Raw genomic sequence first — 15,998 nt, forward strand, 5'->3', positions numbered from 1 at the left:
GGTAGCCTACGTTTTTTCTTGGAGCCTGGGCCAGGCTGTCACACTCGGAAAGATCCCCAAGTTGATGCGTATCCTAGAGTCTTGTGGGAAACCTGCTTGAGTCACACAGTTGAGTGCTAGGATAGAAAACAGTTGATGGAGCAGAGAGGCACCCACCACAGGACCTTAGTAAGGCTCAAAGACATTAACTCACCCACAGCCAATAAAGCCTGTGTGTGTTTTGGAAGGGTGTGGCAAAACAGTCCATCAAGCCCTAGAAACCGTGCTTTTTCTGTTGGGCAGCTTTTTCCACTGTGAGGGCAGATGTGGGGAGGAGGAAGAGAGGATTGGGAATTTCCTATCAGACATCTATGGCCACAAAGTTGGGACAAGCTGAGGAGAGGGTTTACATGGAGTTTCCCAGGGTCCTCTAACCTAGGACACGGACTGAAGTCCCATATGCAAACACAGTGGGCTGTGCCTCTAAAATGGACCCTGGGGCTGTGCAGGTCAACCTGGGCTCACAGTACATAAACTAGCTATGGCCCAAGCAGCCTGCAGGGTTGCCCCCTTCTTGTGAGTGCCTACGAGTCAGCACCTGCTACAGAGGAGGATCTGGAGGCCACTGGGGCTGAATTCAGAGATGTGCAGAGGGGATGGATGCTGGGTATGACCTAGTCACCTGGGCAACCCTTGTTCCTAAGGCTACTTTTCTGGGGGTGCCCACAGTTCAGACCTGGAGAGCAGTTCTCAGAGTCTCCAGGAAGCAGTGGCACAAGGATTAAGGATCCTCAGCAAGACATAAACTCCCACAACCTAAGTTGTAATAAAGACGATTATAGAAATTTAGTCTTGTAGCCACAGACCTAACAGGAGGAGCATGGAGTATATATGCTGTATTTCAAGTGTGGGACTCTATTAGACACAGAATATTTGCATATGATCATACTCAACCACATAGCCTCACACATGTGGCCAGTTAAATATTTACCATACTAGGCATATTTGCATTCATAGTCACATACACATCAAATTACAAAGTCAGTCATATCTCACTCATTCACACAGGCACCTGGACAGATACAGGTAATAGCATTACCCACAGCAGCACTCCTGTGCACGGGCACATTGCTGACTCACTACCTTGGATCTCCTGTGCACGGGCACATTGCTGACTCACTACCTTGGATCTCCTGCGGCCAAAGACCACCCTTCCCCTAATGTCAGGGAAGAGAATCCACCCCAACATTCACACTAAACCTCGCTAGGTTCCGGTTCTATAGAAATAGACTCTCATAGGCTCTCAGGCCTGAATGTCTCCTGGAAACATCTCCCAACCTCGAGGGAGGAAGCCTCTTGCAAACTCCACAACGGCTCATTCAACTCCTGCTTGCACATCTAGTGACAGGGAGCTCATTCCTTCCAAAGGCTGTCCCTTACTTTGTTGAGAAAACTATAGAACAGTTCCAGGAATTGGGCTAAGCTATCTAAACCCTTTGGTTGTCCTGGCTCTGCTTTTTGGCCAAGAGTATTTATCTGCTTTCTCTGCCCAGCCAGGCCAACTGTTCACCATTGTGAAAACATTCTGAAGAGGCTACACTTATCCAGGCCAGGCACTTAACTTTCTCAGTTATTCCACATAGAATACCATCTGACTAAATTGGTTGCCTTTCCTGGACTTGCCAAGTTTGGGGTTTTTCTCCCTACTCATGATACCTGAGATGCAGTACTCCAGCTGTGTCCAGCACAGCACACAGCACCATTGCCCGCTCCCTTCTCTGAATAGGACAATTTTATAGAGCCAAACATTTTATTGGTCGTTTGCTCATTCTTAAAACCAATGGCATTATCCCTTTGGCTTTTATTAAGCCTTTATCAGCAGATTACTAATACCAGAACTGCTTTCCCTTTTTTATACTTGAAATTGATCTTTGACATCCAATGCAGGATTTTCTACATTTCATCATCTTAGTCTCCAGGCTGCCAAGATTATTTGCATTCCTGATAATTAGCTTTCTCATCTTAAGGAGATTATACACAGCTATGGCTAAGGCGACTAGGAGCCAGTGCTGAGGACACTCCCATAGGCAGTACCTTGGCATCCCTTTAAAACCACCACATTCAAGAATAAAACACCATTCCAACCTGCCCGATGTTTTAAGGCAGGGAGGGTATCAGACTGTCTACTCCTCCACCCTCCCATACAGGTGAATTGCTGCATTTCTGGAAACCATACAATCATTTACCAGTTATGTCCAATTGTTTTGTATCTCAGGAGTAATCCTGACTGTGTCACATTACTAGGGTTCATTTTTTAACTCTCCCTCTCTTATTTGCTGTATAATATAGGTAGGGCAGCTCATTTAACTTTACCCATAGCATCAATGGGGTTTTCAATTTCTACGGGTCCTTTTGGTGTTAAAAACACATTTTGAGGTCTCAGTTGCTTGGTTTCCTGAATTTTGTGCTTTTGAAGAGACATGACCTAATCTTCGTCTCAACAAAGCCTCAAACTAGATTTGTCAAATGAACTGGAATTCATAACTAATCAAGGAGGCCATTTGGGTGGTAGCCACCCTTCTTGTTGCCACGTAGTCGCTCACTCACCTGAACATATCTGATCTATCATTAGGTACTTCATCTTCCTTGGCTGGCTCTCACCCAGAACCCACTTCCTTCTCCATAAGGAGATAGGAAGCTGGCTGCCACTCTTCTGAGCCTTCTTCAGTCTAACAGGAGCAAACCAGAAGAAATATTTTCTCCTACCACCAATTCTTTAAATTCTGCCATGTTTTCCTAGTCATTTATCCAAGGTGCCAGTGATTACCCAGGGAGAGATGGATGTGGCCACAGGAGGACTGATTTAGTTGCAGATTGTGCCTCACAATCCTTGCTACCTCAGGATACCTCCCACCCTTATAGTGGGCGCAGAGGGATGGCTGATCCTTTTAGCCCTGTCAGGCCCAGTCTAGGAGGAAATCCAACCCAGAAAGCAAATGAACTATACTGTTAGGGAAGGCCAGCAGAAGAAGATGGCACCACCCTGAGACCGATTTGAACTGGGGCAGCAGAAAAAGCAGTCAGTGGCTTTGGAGTCAGAGGACCTGACTTCCAAGCTATCAGGGCCAGTTTCCTATTTGCAAATGAGGGCCACCTCTTTCACTGCACCAAGCTATAAGGGAATTAATGAATTTGGCATGTAGGGCATTTTCTGTTACTTTATGAGCCAAGGGACAATCAAGTTTTGTTGTACTCGGACTAGCTGCATTGTTTCTTGCAAATCATTTTAACAACCCTCCTTTAGAAGATTGGGCCAGATGATTTCAAAGGTCCCTCAAGTGCTGGTTTACCACATGTGACAAGGACTCTTACATCAGTACTTCAAATTGGTTTTACAAGTTTATATGGAACAAGGAAACATTTGTTCTCTTTTGGATGAGAAACGATACCAAGGGGATTCTAATGGGTTCCTGAGCAAGCTTCCAAGAGGACTGAGTATATCCCTAATGTGCAAGGACAACGTAATCCTATACATCTGTTCTTCACTCAAACCCTTTCTTGGTGCCTTCATTAGAAGAATGGTTGAATATGGCAATAAGAGTCATAAATCAGAAATAACTTAGAGCTCAAAAGACAGTTGTACACCATGGAAATAAACCCCATCCCAACTAATTCCTCTCATCATTCTGAATGCCAAAGCAAGACATTCCAACGTGGGGCATCTCCCATCAAATAACAAACATATGTAGTCTAAGCTTAGCCCAGATTTGCCTGAGATTGCTCTCCAGAGATAAAACTTTGACTAGAAACAGAACATTCACTTTCATGAGTGCTTTACTCAACTTGGGCCTCTCCTCAAGCAGGTAAGCATACATTGAAGAATGGACTTTGGTACTGTTCTAATAACACATCACATCCCATTTGAGTTCGTGCCATTTCCTGGTTGGCAGAAGCATCCCTGATAGGGGATGCTCTGTTCTGAGTCCTCTCTTGTCAAAATGCTCTTTATGATGAGTCTGAGGAGACAGCCAGCTGTGGCAGTCCACACAGCTCCATGTCCCTTCTCCAACTCTAAGGCAGACAGCAGGTTGAATAAAACCAATATACAACTCATTCTGTATTCCTAGGTGGGAGGGAGAAAGGCCCTAATGACAACTGTGTTTGCATTAACACAACTGAGAGTAAATAGTATATCAAGTACTACCCCCTCCAAATCTATTAGTTGGCATTTAAGGTAACCGTTTTTCCTCACATAGTTATCCATGTTCTCATTGGGACTTTGAATGTTCCACTGGAGGCTAAGGGTGAAAGCCACTGAGGGGGAGCCCCTGCTTCCTTTGGTGGCACAGCTTAAGAGGATGGGCAAGGACAAGGGAGAATCTGACTGCTACCTTCTGGAGCCAGGGCACAAAAGCTACTCTTGAACTCTTAATTACGTGATCTTTGAGGAGTGCATTGCTTGTTTTTACCCTTTATTAGAGGAAAGGAAAATGAGCAAGCCTGGCCTTAACTTGGCTTTTTCCAACTAGTTCTCTACTTAAGACACCAGAAAAGAGGGAGCCTGCCCCCAGTTGAAGCTGCCTCCCACACTTACCGACAAGACATTAAGGAAGCATTTACTCACAAAATGTGTAAATATTTTTCTTAGGAAGAAAAAATACTGATAATACATAGAACAATGTAACATACAGTCTTGGCACTTTTCCATCATCCAATTTAACCAATCTCTAAACTGGTGACCTCTGTTTTTTTTCTGTAGAACAGTCTTTTTCAGAAAGTTACAGTGGATAATAATTATGTGTAAAGATGCATTTCTGGATCATCTTTGGAGGAAAATCTATTCAGCAGCCTCTTTCCCTAGAATTCCACTCCCTACCCTCCTCCTCCACACACCCTCCCACCAGAAATGCGGATCTGCTTTCTCATTGAGTCTCAAGAATTTATAAGCAACTATATTCACTTCTAAAAGGCCAGAAGACCACTCTATGGGTCGAAGGAAAGATTTGGCTGAGAAAAATTTCAATCCTTAAGGAGTTCTTGATTTTCAAAGAAAAATGCAGGGCTGGCTGGCTTTTAACCCTTGGTAGTTAAAATGACTTTCAATAAAAATATACCACTTCCCTAGATTCCATATCCTATGGGAGTTTCCCCTTCCTGGGTGTATTCAGGGGATATAGATAGGTACATTTAAATTCTAGCCGAAAAAATCAGGAAGAAAAGCTGCTAAAAAGTCTAAATTATTTGGGTGACCCCTCGTTAGCAAAGTGAGTGTGTGTGTGTGTGTGTGTGTAACTTAAAAGACTGTTTATTCAGACTCTAGAAAACTAGAGTACAAAATAGGGCATTGAATATCAAGTTCCTAATTTATTAAAAAAGATGAGGGGTGGCAAGGGGGAGAGTTTGACTTGATTTCCATGCCCATCCCAGCTATATAACATTTTATGATTATGATCTGGTCTTCAGTTTTCCTTTCCTTCCTTCCTTCTGCTGACCTTCCATCTCAATGAAAAGCCAGATGCGAAAGAGGAAAGGAATTCCAAGCTGCTGTCAGTGCAGTTGAGAAGTCTGACTGGGTTAGAGCTTAGGAGGTTACTAAGTTGAGATGTGGGCCTCCTCTGACCACATCAGTGATCCATAACCTGCCTCATTTCTTGGGGCTCATGCTAAAGCAGCTATTAAAGAGACCTTACTGTCCTATCATCATTGAAGGAGAAAATTCATTCTCCCTTGGTAAAATTACTGAGAAAATGGAAAATAGTGTTACAATCAAATTCACAAATACTGATGGGGATATCTAAAATGTTCAAGGCAGCCTGCTTGGTGCTGGACCATTCAAGATCAACACTATGAAAGAAGTGGCCTTTCGTAAGACCATTAACAAACTCTCCAGCCACATATACATTCAAATACATTCCATTGGACATTGAGCTCCACAAGATCAGGGGCTGTCCTTTACATCTTTATATCTCCATGACCAAGAACAAGATTGGCGCAAGTGTAAACTCAGGAAACGTCTGTCAAATGGAACAGAAAGGACAAACAGCACAGCCTTCGGTCATCGGCTTCACCAGTCAAGCACAGTGGCAGCTTCCCATTTTAGTCAGTTTGTAATCATACAGCAATTAAGCAGCTTTAATCTCTCAAGATCATTTTTTTCGGGGAAAATGAACAGAAACACAGAAGGCATTCATCACTAGTGTTCCCTCCAGGCATAAATTTAAAAATTAATTTTAAGAAAAGAAATGAAGCCAGTTATAAAAGGTTTTCCTGGGAAGCCTCAGCCAAGAATTAACCTTTTAAAAAGAGGCAAGTATATGAAAGAGGCCAGGGGCTGGATAAATACTCCCATGATTTGACACCAACCCAACAGGCCCAGATGACTTCTTCCAGGCAGATGTAATCAATGGAATCATGATTCCAAAGTGTCTTCTACTCTACAGAAAAGGGCTGAGAGACCTATTCTCAGGGCACCACGTTTCTTATATTTTCCATCAGAATGACCTCCATCCTCTAACCTCTCATAACTTTCCCCTCAATAAGTGTTAGAACAAAAGGGAAATTTGTATGATGAATTGAATTCCAATGATTTGTGACAATGTTTTGTGAAAATAGTGTACCTCTCATTCTAGCTCAGAAACCCTCCCCTTCATTTTATTTTTGTTCCTTGTCTTTCTTTTTCCTCCAAAGAATTCACATCAGCAACTCCATTTGTGAGCAACTTCACAAGCAACGGGAGAGGGAAATTTTTCAGAAAGAAAAAGTGTCCAGGTTGGAGTTATTAAGTATGGGAAGCATCTTAAAATACAGATAATACCTTAGTGGTTTTTTTCTTTCTTCAAAGCCAAGCAGATAAAAGATTAAGCCTCCTCCCTCTTTAGCCTCCACTGCTTTGCCTATATTCCAAGGACTACTGCTCAGCTGGAAGTCTGGCAAAGGACAACTGTCAATACCACTGATGCAGATGTAAGGGGGAAAGTAAGATAGATTCAGAGTTCAGAATATTCACTGTTTTAACAAGAAGTAGATTTTTACTCTGCACCTGAAGCTAAAACTTGTTGCTACAGATATGCAACTTCTTCAAATGAAAGTATTACTTTGGGAAAATATTTAAAATATATATCTTTTCTATTAAAAATATTTATCTTTTTTTTCAAAAACAAAAATCGGTTCCAACTGAAAAGTGTTTTTCAAATTATTGGAGATATAGAAAATGGTGACAAGTGGAAAAATAAGTGTTTTTGCTATAACCAATGAGACTAGCCTTCCAATAATATTTACTAAGATGAAAAAGGGACTATATGAAATGGGAGTAACTAATGTTTTCTCTAAGGGCATTTGCTAAGTCACCCTCTCTGCAGACCAGTGCCAACTCTTTCATCTTGGGCACCAATAGGCCCTCCAGTAGCCTTTGGAGGATATATGTTGCTGATAGGACCTAAAACTGAAATGGTGTGAATATAAAGTCATGAGACTGATGTATGTTTTTTTAAGCATACATCTGCACGTGTGCACACACAGAATACAGAAAACATACATTCAGGTGGGTGACACTCCCCACCAAAGTAGTCACTGAGGAGGTTCCACGTATCTCGATGATCACCAAAATGCTTAAGACATCTCTGGAACTTCTCTCTGGGAACTGTTTATAAGCCACACACACGCACACAAAATGGCTCTACTTTATAGCTGCATTTCATATATGACTCCAAACCTTCTTATTAACCCACTCACCTTCTCTTCCGGAGGCTTCAAATAGCTTCTGACTAGTTTCAAACTTAAAATTCTCTCTCCTATAACCCCAAAATAGTAAAGATTTGCCCAGAGATGGGAGGCAAATCTCCTGAGAAAAGTTTTAGTAAATCCCTACTGACCTTGATCAGTGAGTGAGCCACTGTTCCAGATCTTAGCTTCTCCTTTAATAAGAGAAAGAAGCTGGAAGAGATGACCATTAAGGCCCCTTCCAGTTCTGATATGTGTGGAGTCTATGTTTCTAGGCTTTGAGAACAATTCCAGAAATCTTTTCACCAAGGGAAACATCATTGTTAAAAATTATGCAGTATCCTGCTTGGGCCACTCAAGGGGAAAAACAGACATTGGGATATATAGCTCTGAAAGGTTTGTTAAAATGCTAGTCACATGACTTTATAGTAACAGCTCATACATGCACAGGGAATGCCAGCCTGAGATTCCCTAAAATCATATCTTAATCCCTATTCTCAATGAGCCCAGATGGGCAGAAGCACCAAGCACCACCAGGGATGCAAAAGACACATGGTGTCAGCTGCTAAGGAAAATAAACCCCAAAGGTCCATGGGACTGAATTTACCAGCTGCATCCAGCTAGATACCTTGTTTCCACAGTACGGAGTTTCAGCATTGTTCTTGCCTGACTCCTGGGCAAAGATTTTTGGATTTTAGGTCAACATTGCAGATAACCCTTGGCCATGAGGAGAGTAATAACAACATCCAACTGTAATTTATCTCACAGGGTGGGATCACCAGGAAAAGAGAAGACTGTAAACTGTGTGGGCAGGGGGATGAATGTATGTGTATGTTTATGCTTCCAGTCAATCTCTATTATCTGCGCATGGATTTTGCACAATGGGTACGCAATACCTAGCCAGCTTTCCCTATGATCCCCTGGCATGCCTTTGTATTGCAGTCTATTATGGCAACCTGTTAGTGTGGAAAATCCATGAGATTTGTTGTTGGGAGACCCAGAAGTCAGTCTGGGCTGTGCCACTTAGTAGGTGAGAGAGAACCTGAACATCTGCACAGCAGTTTCATCATCTAAAAATGAGGCCAATCTTACTTACACATTAGGTCTCCTGGGAAGATCAAATTAAACCATAACTAAACATGGTCTGTCAACTACATGGCATTAAACATGTTATTTTTAAAACAGGGATGGTGAATTAGCTTTTGTAGAAGCATGAATCCAATAGATTTCATTAGGTATATTTACTTGTGGGGCAAGGGTAAGGAAAGGGGGGGGGGTCATAACCTTTTTGGATCTGTAGAGAACAATACTGTGCCACTTCTTTGAAAAAGAGGGAACTAATTTTCATCTGCAAGGCTGATTTAAAAAAAACCTGCTGAAAGAAGTCAGGAGGTCAATCAGTCTGAAAAGGTATCCCCTCTTTCCTCTACCATTTCTAACTCTGGCCATTGTGCTCCTGAATCTCATTCTAAGTGGGTGCTGCCAGATTTGGCCCAGAACAGCCCTTGGGCATGGGTCGCTTATGGGGTGGGGAGTGCTTCTGGACTGGGTCATAGGGAGGCAGAGACACAGTTTCCTTGGATACAGACTACGAAGGTCCTGGAACCTCTCAGAACCACCAGACATAAAAAGAAACCCAAAGTGAGAACATTCGGCTCTACAGGATAAATGATCAAGCCAAAAGACCTCTTAAAAATAGGCAACACTGTTCTATTCGGTGCTACTTGGCCCCGGCCATGCTGCTGGACCGTAAGAGATACTGATCCACGCTTCCTTTCCGCCGACTTACAGTCCGCCTCTCATTGTCAAACATGCGCTGCAACTGCAGAGCCAGCTGTCGGTCCTCTTCCTCTTGCTGCAATTTCTGCTCCCTCTCTCGAAGTACTGGGTCTGTTGGGGCCAGACCCATCTCACCACTACTTTGTCGCCGTTTCTTAAGAGAGCCGTTTTGTTCCAAGTGCTTGGTCTTACAGTGTCTTTTCCGGCCCCGACGCAAGGAAGGCAGTGGCTCCTCACCTAGGTTGTCTGCCAGGATGCCATTAGGCAGGTCAAAATGATTCACTGTTTTCAGCTGTTTCTTTGTTTTGAGGACCCCACCCAAAACATTGTTTTTGGGTAGTGCTGAATTAACTGCCGAGATTTTCATGGCTGTGCTTATACAGGTTTTGTCTAACTTGGCATCTGGGCTTGACCCTAACCCTTCAAATTGCTCTCTCTCCAAAGAAGTTCCACTGGATCCCACTTTGAGTTCTGAGGAACAGCAGGTTTCCAGTGGGATCTCAGTGCTCTTTTTGCTACCACTGCCCTGTCCTGCTTTTGTTTGGCTAACAGAGGGGAAATAATCAAGGTCAGCAGAGGTGGGTCCAGTGTACTCAGAGAGTGCATGCCCACTGGACAGTCTTGTATTTAAAGCCAGAAGTGGCTTCTCCTTGCTAGAATGGATAACTTCAGAGACTAGCAAGTCTTCCCCCATTTCTGGAGCCAGGGAAGTGAGGGTGGCTTTTGAAAAGGTTTTTTTTATCTGTCGCTCCTGAAAGATCTGTTCCCACTTTTTAAGGATCCGTGGACTGGCCTCATAAGAAGTCTGCTTCTGCAGGCTTCTGTTTAGATTGCGGGGTGTTGATTTGATGATGAGGGGACTCAGCACACGGCCATCAGGGAGTCTCTTGGGAGGAGTACATGGTGAGCAGACAATGGGTTTGAAATGGTTGAGTTCTTCGGAGATGCTGTCATTGCTCTCAGGGCTGATGGAGCGCTCTGGCTTGTGCAAGGAAGCCAAGGATGAGAGGGAGCTGAAGGGCAGACGCTTTTCAACAGTTAAGTCAGGGGCCGAGAGGCAGCGGTTGTTTTGAGTGGACAAGAGGACACCAATGATGGGGTTGGAGGTTGGGGTTATAGTTGTGACCTAAAAGAGATTTAAAAGATTATACATACATACATACACGCACGTGTATACATATTCATACATGTGTGTACATGTGTGCGTATTTATATATATGTATATATATATATACACATATATATTTCTTCATAATTTCTTCATAATGGAAGAGTGATAGGTAAGGAAAAAGTAAGAAAAGGGATAAAAGGTGATGTGAGCCTAGGAAATGTGGAAAAGCCCTAACCTAAAACGTATACCATTTGCTGAAATTCCTACACACTTGAACGATTAATACAATTTAAAATCTACGGAGGGAAAAAAACCTTATCTAGAACTTTTACCAACCCTCATACCACCCATCTGGCTACTAATTTAAACTCTCTTCCTTCACATCTATCTGTTAAATTCTCCAACATAACTAGTATGCTTAGCATCCATTCTACCTTTCTCATCTGGAGTGGCTTCTTTTGTGGCCAAAGGCAGGAGGTTATGAGATGGGAGTAGAGAGGCCCAGAAGCCAGTGTCTGATACATACCTTGGCTTTGCTTGCTGCTCTGAGTCTGCCCTTTGCTCTGTCCTGAGCAGTGTCACTGCAGCTCTGACTCCTTTCCACCTTGGAATTTAGGTTCCTAAAAAAGAATAAATAAAAGACAAATAGTCAAGAGTAGGCCATAATGTACTTTCGAAGCCACCCACCAAGAAAAACAATTCCCTTGGGCAACTACAATAGAAAATTAGTTATTTTACTAACAAAATATATTCTAGGAACAAATCCCTTCAAAAGAGAAAGAGATATCCAGAGGGGGCATTTGATTTCAGTCTTTCTTTCCAAACAAGATCTGCTTAATGGACACAAGACCAATAGCTGTCTTGCTCATACTTTGAGAGATGTAAGTATACTCTACCTTCCTTAACAGGGTGGATACAAAGCTAAATCACCTTTGCAAACAACAGACTTTTCCCCCTCCAAATGTCTCCTCAAGCAATCTAATAAGCCCTGAAACAAATACTTAAGTACTTATGAAATAAATAGCAATGCACTAGGTTTTTATATAGGGAGTCAAAATTAAATGTACTCTCTCCTTTAATCCATTACACTTGAGATTCCAAAGGCATAAATCCTGGTGATTTAAGAAATTTCAAGAACACATAATTTTTTTTGCCTTACGTATGCATTACATTATGACTTTACAACCCAACCAAATTCCACAGTAACTGTATTATAACATTGATCTTACTGTGTAAGAATTACATGCAGATGACTGTCACCTAACCCACAGATTAAATAGAAATTCTTGATTATCCTATTACTCACCTTTGTTTTCTACTCTCCAACTCTTGCCTCATACATGTCTGGTGAGAATAACGCTTTTACAAAAGTTTGCAAGTGATACATACCTATGCTACAACTCTATTAAACAAGCATTTATCATACACTTTCTATAAGCCAGATGATGAGAGCACTGTGTGGGCACTGAAAATACAGAGAAGAATGAGACACAGTCTAAGTCTTCAAGGAATCAGAGGCCAATGAGGTACACAAATAAATAGTTCAATATAATATAGTGAAATGGTACAACAACAACAATAAAAAATGTGCCTAAAAGATTGTCTTAAAAGAGGGAGTTTTTAATTACCTGAGATGGAGTGAGAGCAGGGTTGGAAAAGCCTTTTTTGTGGCATTTATATTTTGAAGGATAAATAAGAATTTTCCAGAAGTCAAGGTAGACACAGACAAGCAGATGATCCCAAACAGAAATTATTTCCTTGAACAGTTCTATTTAGCTTTGGAATAGAATACATCATATCTACTTTTTGTAGCAAAAGATTTACTTTAAATTTTTACTATGCCAAGATGAGCTCAGAGAAAACTTAAAAAGCTGGTAATAAGGTGTATTCCCAGGATGCCTCTCCATGCCCTACATCTCTAGCAAAGGCCTGTCCTACCTACCCACAATGGCTTCTATTCCACCATTTCCATGTTATTCCTCCCATTCAAAACCTTCTCATCATATGTCTCATGGCTGTGTCACCTTACTAGATGGCTCCAATCTGTTGGACTAATCTATGCTATGGTATTAATAGGAGAAAGTGGTAGCAAAGCTATATCAGATGTCTGCATTTTGCCAAGAAAACTCAACACTGAACCTAAACAAATAATGTGATAGTTGTACTATTTAGGGAGATATACTTTGGAGCAGGTAGGAAACTTCAATATCACCCTAAAAAGGCTGCTGCTTAGTTTGTATTTTACCTAGAATAGTACTGAAATCATTTGCATTCCCAGAACTCACACAAACTGTCAGGGGTGTAGGCCCCCAGAAGCAAACTGGATGGCAGATTAAAATGGTGGGGTGAATAACATATACTTTGAGTTATAGGAGGAATGGACAGAGCTGAAAGACATTGCATGATTATTTCAAATATAGGACTTGGTTGCCATGATTCCATTGGAGAAACAAGTAGACACTTAGAGGAAAATTTTTTCTGATCAACTAAAGAACTTTATAACTTTCAATAGTCAGAGCAGTTCACTGATAGCTGCCTTGAGAGGTAATGATTTCCATGTCATTAGAAGTGTTCAAACTGAGGTCACATCTATACTCTAAGGTCTAAAATTCCACGATTAAGAATTAGCTTAACGTAATTTTAAAAAACAGGCTATGAATCCATTTTGTCAGCAGTAACAGAATTGACACTGGCTACATGCTCAAGTTATCAGATGTATAAATGACAACTACCTATAGCTGGGGAGAACCTCTTCATTATGGTGAAAGAAAAGGCCCAGGAAGGGGCCTTTGCAGCGCTCAAATCTAAAATCTTTTTGGTAATCCTCAGGATAGTTAAGGCTGTCCTTGTCTCTTCTTCATTTGGTCATCAGATTTTATTAAGCACCAACTCCATGCAAAGCACTGGAGACAGAAGCATCTAGTCACTGAAGTCCACCACACCAAGCATTCAAGTGCTACAGGAGAACAGTAATTATACAGCTAAACTCTCCAAGGGTTTTAGAGTTTTAGCTCTCACATTTAGGTATCTGATTCAATTTGACTTAATTTTTATGTATGATGTGAGGTTGGGGTCTAACTTTATTCTTTGGCATGTGGATATCCAGCTGTCCCAACAACATATGCAAAGAGAATATTCGTTTCCCTATTGAATGGTCTTGGCATCCTTATTGAAAATCAACTGATCACAGATGTATGAGTTTATTTCTGGACTTTCAATTCTATTCCAAAGATCAATATATCTATCCTTATTTCAATACCACACTCTTTTGATTGCTGTAGCTTTGCAGTAAGTTCTGAAATCAGAAAGTGTGAGTCCTTCACCTTTGTTCTTTTTCAAGATTGTTTTGGCTATCTGGGATCCTTTGCAATTCCATATGTGAATTTTAGTAACAGCTTTTCATTTCTGCAAAAAAGGAGATGGGAATTTTAATAGGTATTGCAATGAATCTGTAAAACAAGTCGGGAAGTACTACCATAATAACAATATTAAGTCTTCTAATCCACTAGCACAGTTCTTTCCTTTTATTTAGGTCTTTAATTTCTTTCAACAATGTCTTATACTTTTCACTGTACAAGTCTTACACCTTCTTGTTTAAAGTTATTCATAACTATTCTATTCTTTTTGATGTTATTTTAATGGAATTGCTGTCCTAATTACATTTTCGTATTGTTCACTATTAGTGTATAGAAATTCAACTGATTTTTGTGCGATAATCTTATATCCTGCAACTTTGCTAGTTTATTATTTATATTTTATTTTTTCATGAATTCTTTAGGATTTCTTATGAAAAATATCATGCCACCTGTGAATAGTGATAGTTTTGCTTCTTTCTTTGCAATCTAGATGCTTTTCCTTTTTTTTTTTCCAGTTTTACTGAGATGTAATTGACATATAGTATTGTGTAAGTTTATTTTCTTAATGGTTCCCCTGTGGATTGATTATGTTAATATCTTGATTTATAACAATCTATTTCAAATTACTATCAACTCAATTTCAATAGCATAAAAATCCTTTGATCCTATATAGCTCTATCCCTCCAATGTGTCATGACACAAAAAAACACAAAAACCATGAATATGAAAATATTGTATAAACCATAAACATAACATACAGATATTATTGTAGTGTTTGGTCACGTTAAGAGGCTTCAAAATACTGGTCAACAACAGTGAACTTGATAACATTCTTAGGACTGAAAGAGCTCAAACAATCCTTTGCTAAAAATAAGGGAAGTAACTACTCTTCCCATCTAGTACAGACCCATTTCTGTATCCCAGATCCTGACACAGTGCCTGGCACACAGTGGATACATCAATAAATTTCTTATAAATGAATAAAAATGTGTACAGATACCTTTCCCCAATTTAAGAAAACTTAAACATTTATTAGGAACCTCTTAACGGTCAGGCACTCTGCTGTGTTTTTAATATACTGTATCTCATTTAATCTATACAGAAACCCTATGGGATACGTATCATTATCCTCAATTTATGAAAAACTGAGGCAAGTGATCTTTCCAAGGTACACAGCTGAAGCCAAGATTTAAACCTGTTATCTCTATGATTCTAAGGCCTATGCTCTTTCTACCACAGCATACACTGATCTTACATCCTATTCTACTCTGCCATAGAACAGACCCTGTATGCCTAGGGAAGCTCTCTCTTCCAAAAGCATTATGAAGTTATAAACAAGAGAATGCAGCATTGTCTGAAAGGCAACTGGCTTAAAATTTCCCTGCCAAGAGACCAGATGGTTTCTGGGATGTCTAGTTAGCCTAAAAATACCCATAACCACAATGAGTCTGATGACTTAACAAACAAAGAAAAGGAGGGACAGCCAGTATAGACATGCAGCTGGAAAGTTAGAAGATTTAATGCTTATAAAACACTGCTTAAAGGATTTTCAAATGGTAATACATAATATAAAACATTAGACAGTTCACGTTCTCAACTGCTCGCTCATCACTCTACTTTCACATACCCACACCACATTAGTTTCTTAATAAACTCCCACGTCTGGCAGAGCTGAGTCCCTCCAAGAAGCTGAAGGCTGGAGGGGACCCTCCTCCCAGTCCCTGGCCTGGGTGTGTTGGCCTCCCTCATACCCACTCCCACCCACAGCTGAAAGAAACCAGCAGCTTCCTTAGGCCTAGCTGTAGCTGCCACGTACCCCAAAATGGGTGAGATTTTGTTACAATCTTTCCCTTGTGTATTTATGATCTGGGTTTTTTCCCTTCTACACATTAATATTCTTTTTCTTAAGTGTACAATTTGTTTTTACTACATTCGCAGAGTTATTAACCATCTTCATAATCAATTTTAGAACATTTCCATTATCTCGTAAAGAAACCGCATATCCTTCAGCTATCACTTCTAAACCCATTTCTCCTCTAGCCTTAAGCAACCAC

The 15,998-nt window shown here is 40.9% G+C and overlaps 1 protein-coding gene across 1 annotated transcript in view; it reads right to left on the bottom strand.

Moving 5' to 3' along the window:
* Positions 1–4,594: 4,594 nt before the first annotated feature.
* Positions 4,595–15,998, bottom strand: part of RNF169 (ring finger protein 169) — a 76,112-nt gene continuing 64,708 nt past the window's right edge. The window contains exons 5-6 of the mRNA XM_016161483.2: positions 11,115–11,208; positions 4,595–10,603 (exon numbers count right to left, since the gene is read on the bottom strand). Coding sequence (XP_016016969.1) covers positions 9,419–10,603; positions 11,115–11,208 — 1,279 coding nt within the window. The 3' untranslated portion in view covers positions 4,595–9,418. The remainder of the gene's footprint in view (positions 10,604–11,114; positions 11,209–15,998) is intronic.

Source organism: Rousettus aegyptiacus, unplaced genomic scaffold, assembly GCF_014176215.1.
Source record: "Rousettus aegyptiacus isolate mRouAeg1 unplaced genomic scaffold, mRouAeg1.p scaffold_m13_p_5, whole genome shotgun sequence".
Lineage (NCBI taxonomy): Eukaryota > Metazoa > Chordata > Mammalia > Chiroptera > Pteropodidae > Rousettus > Rousettus aegyptiacus.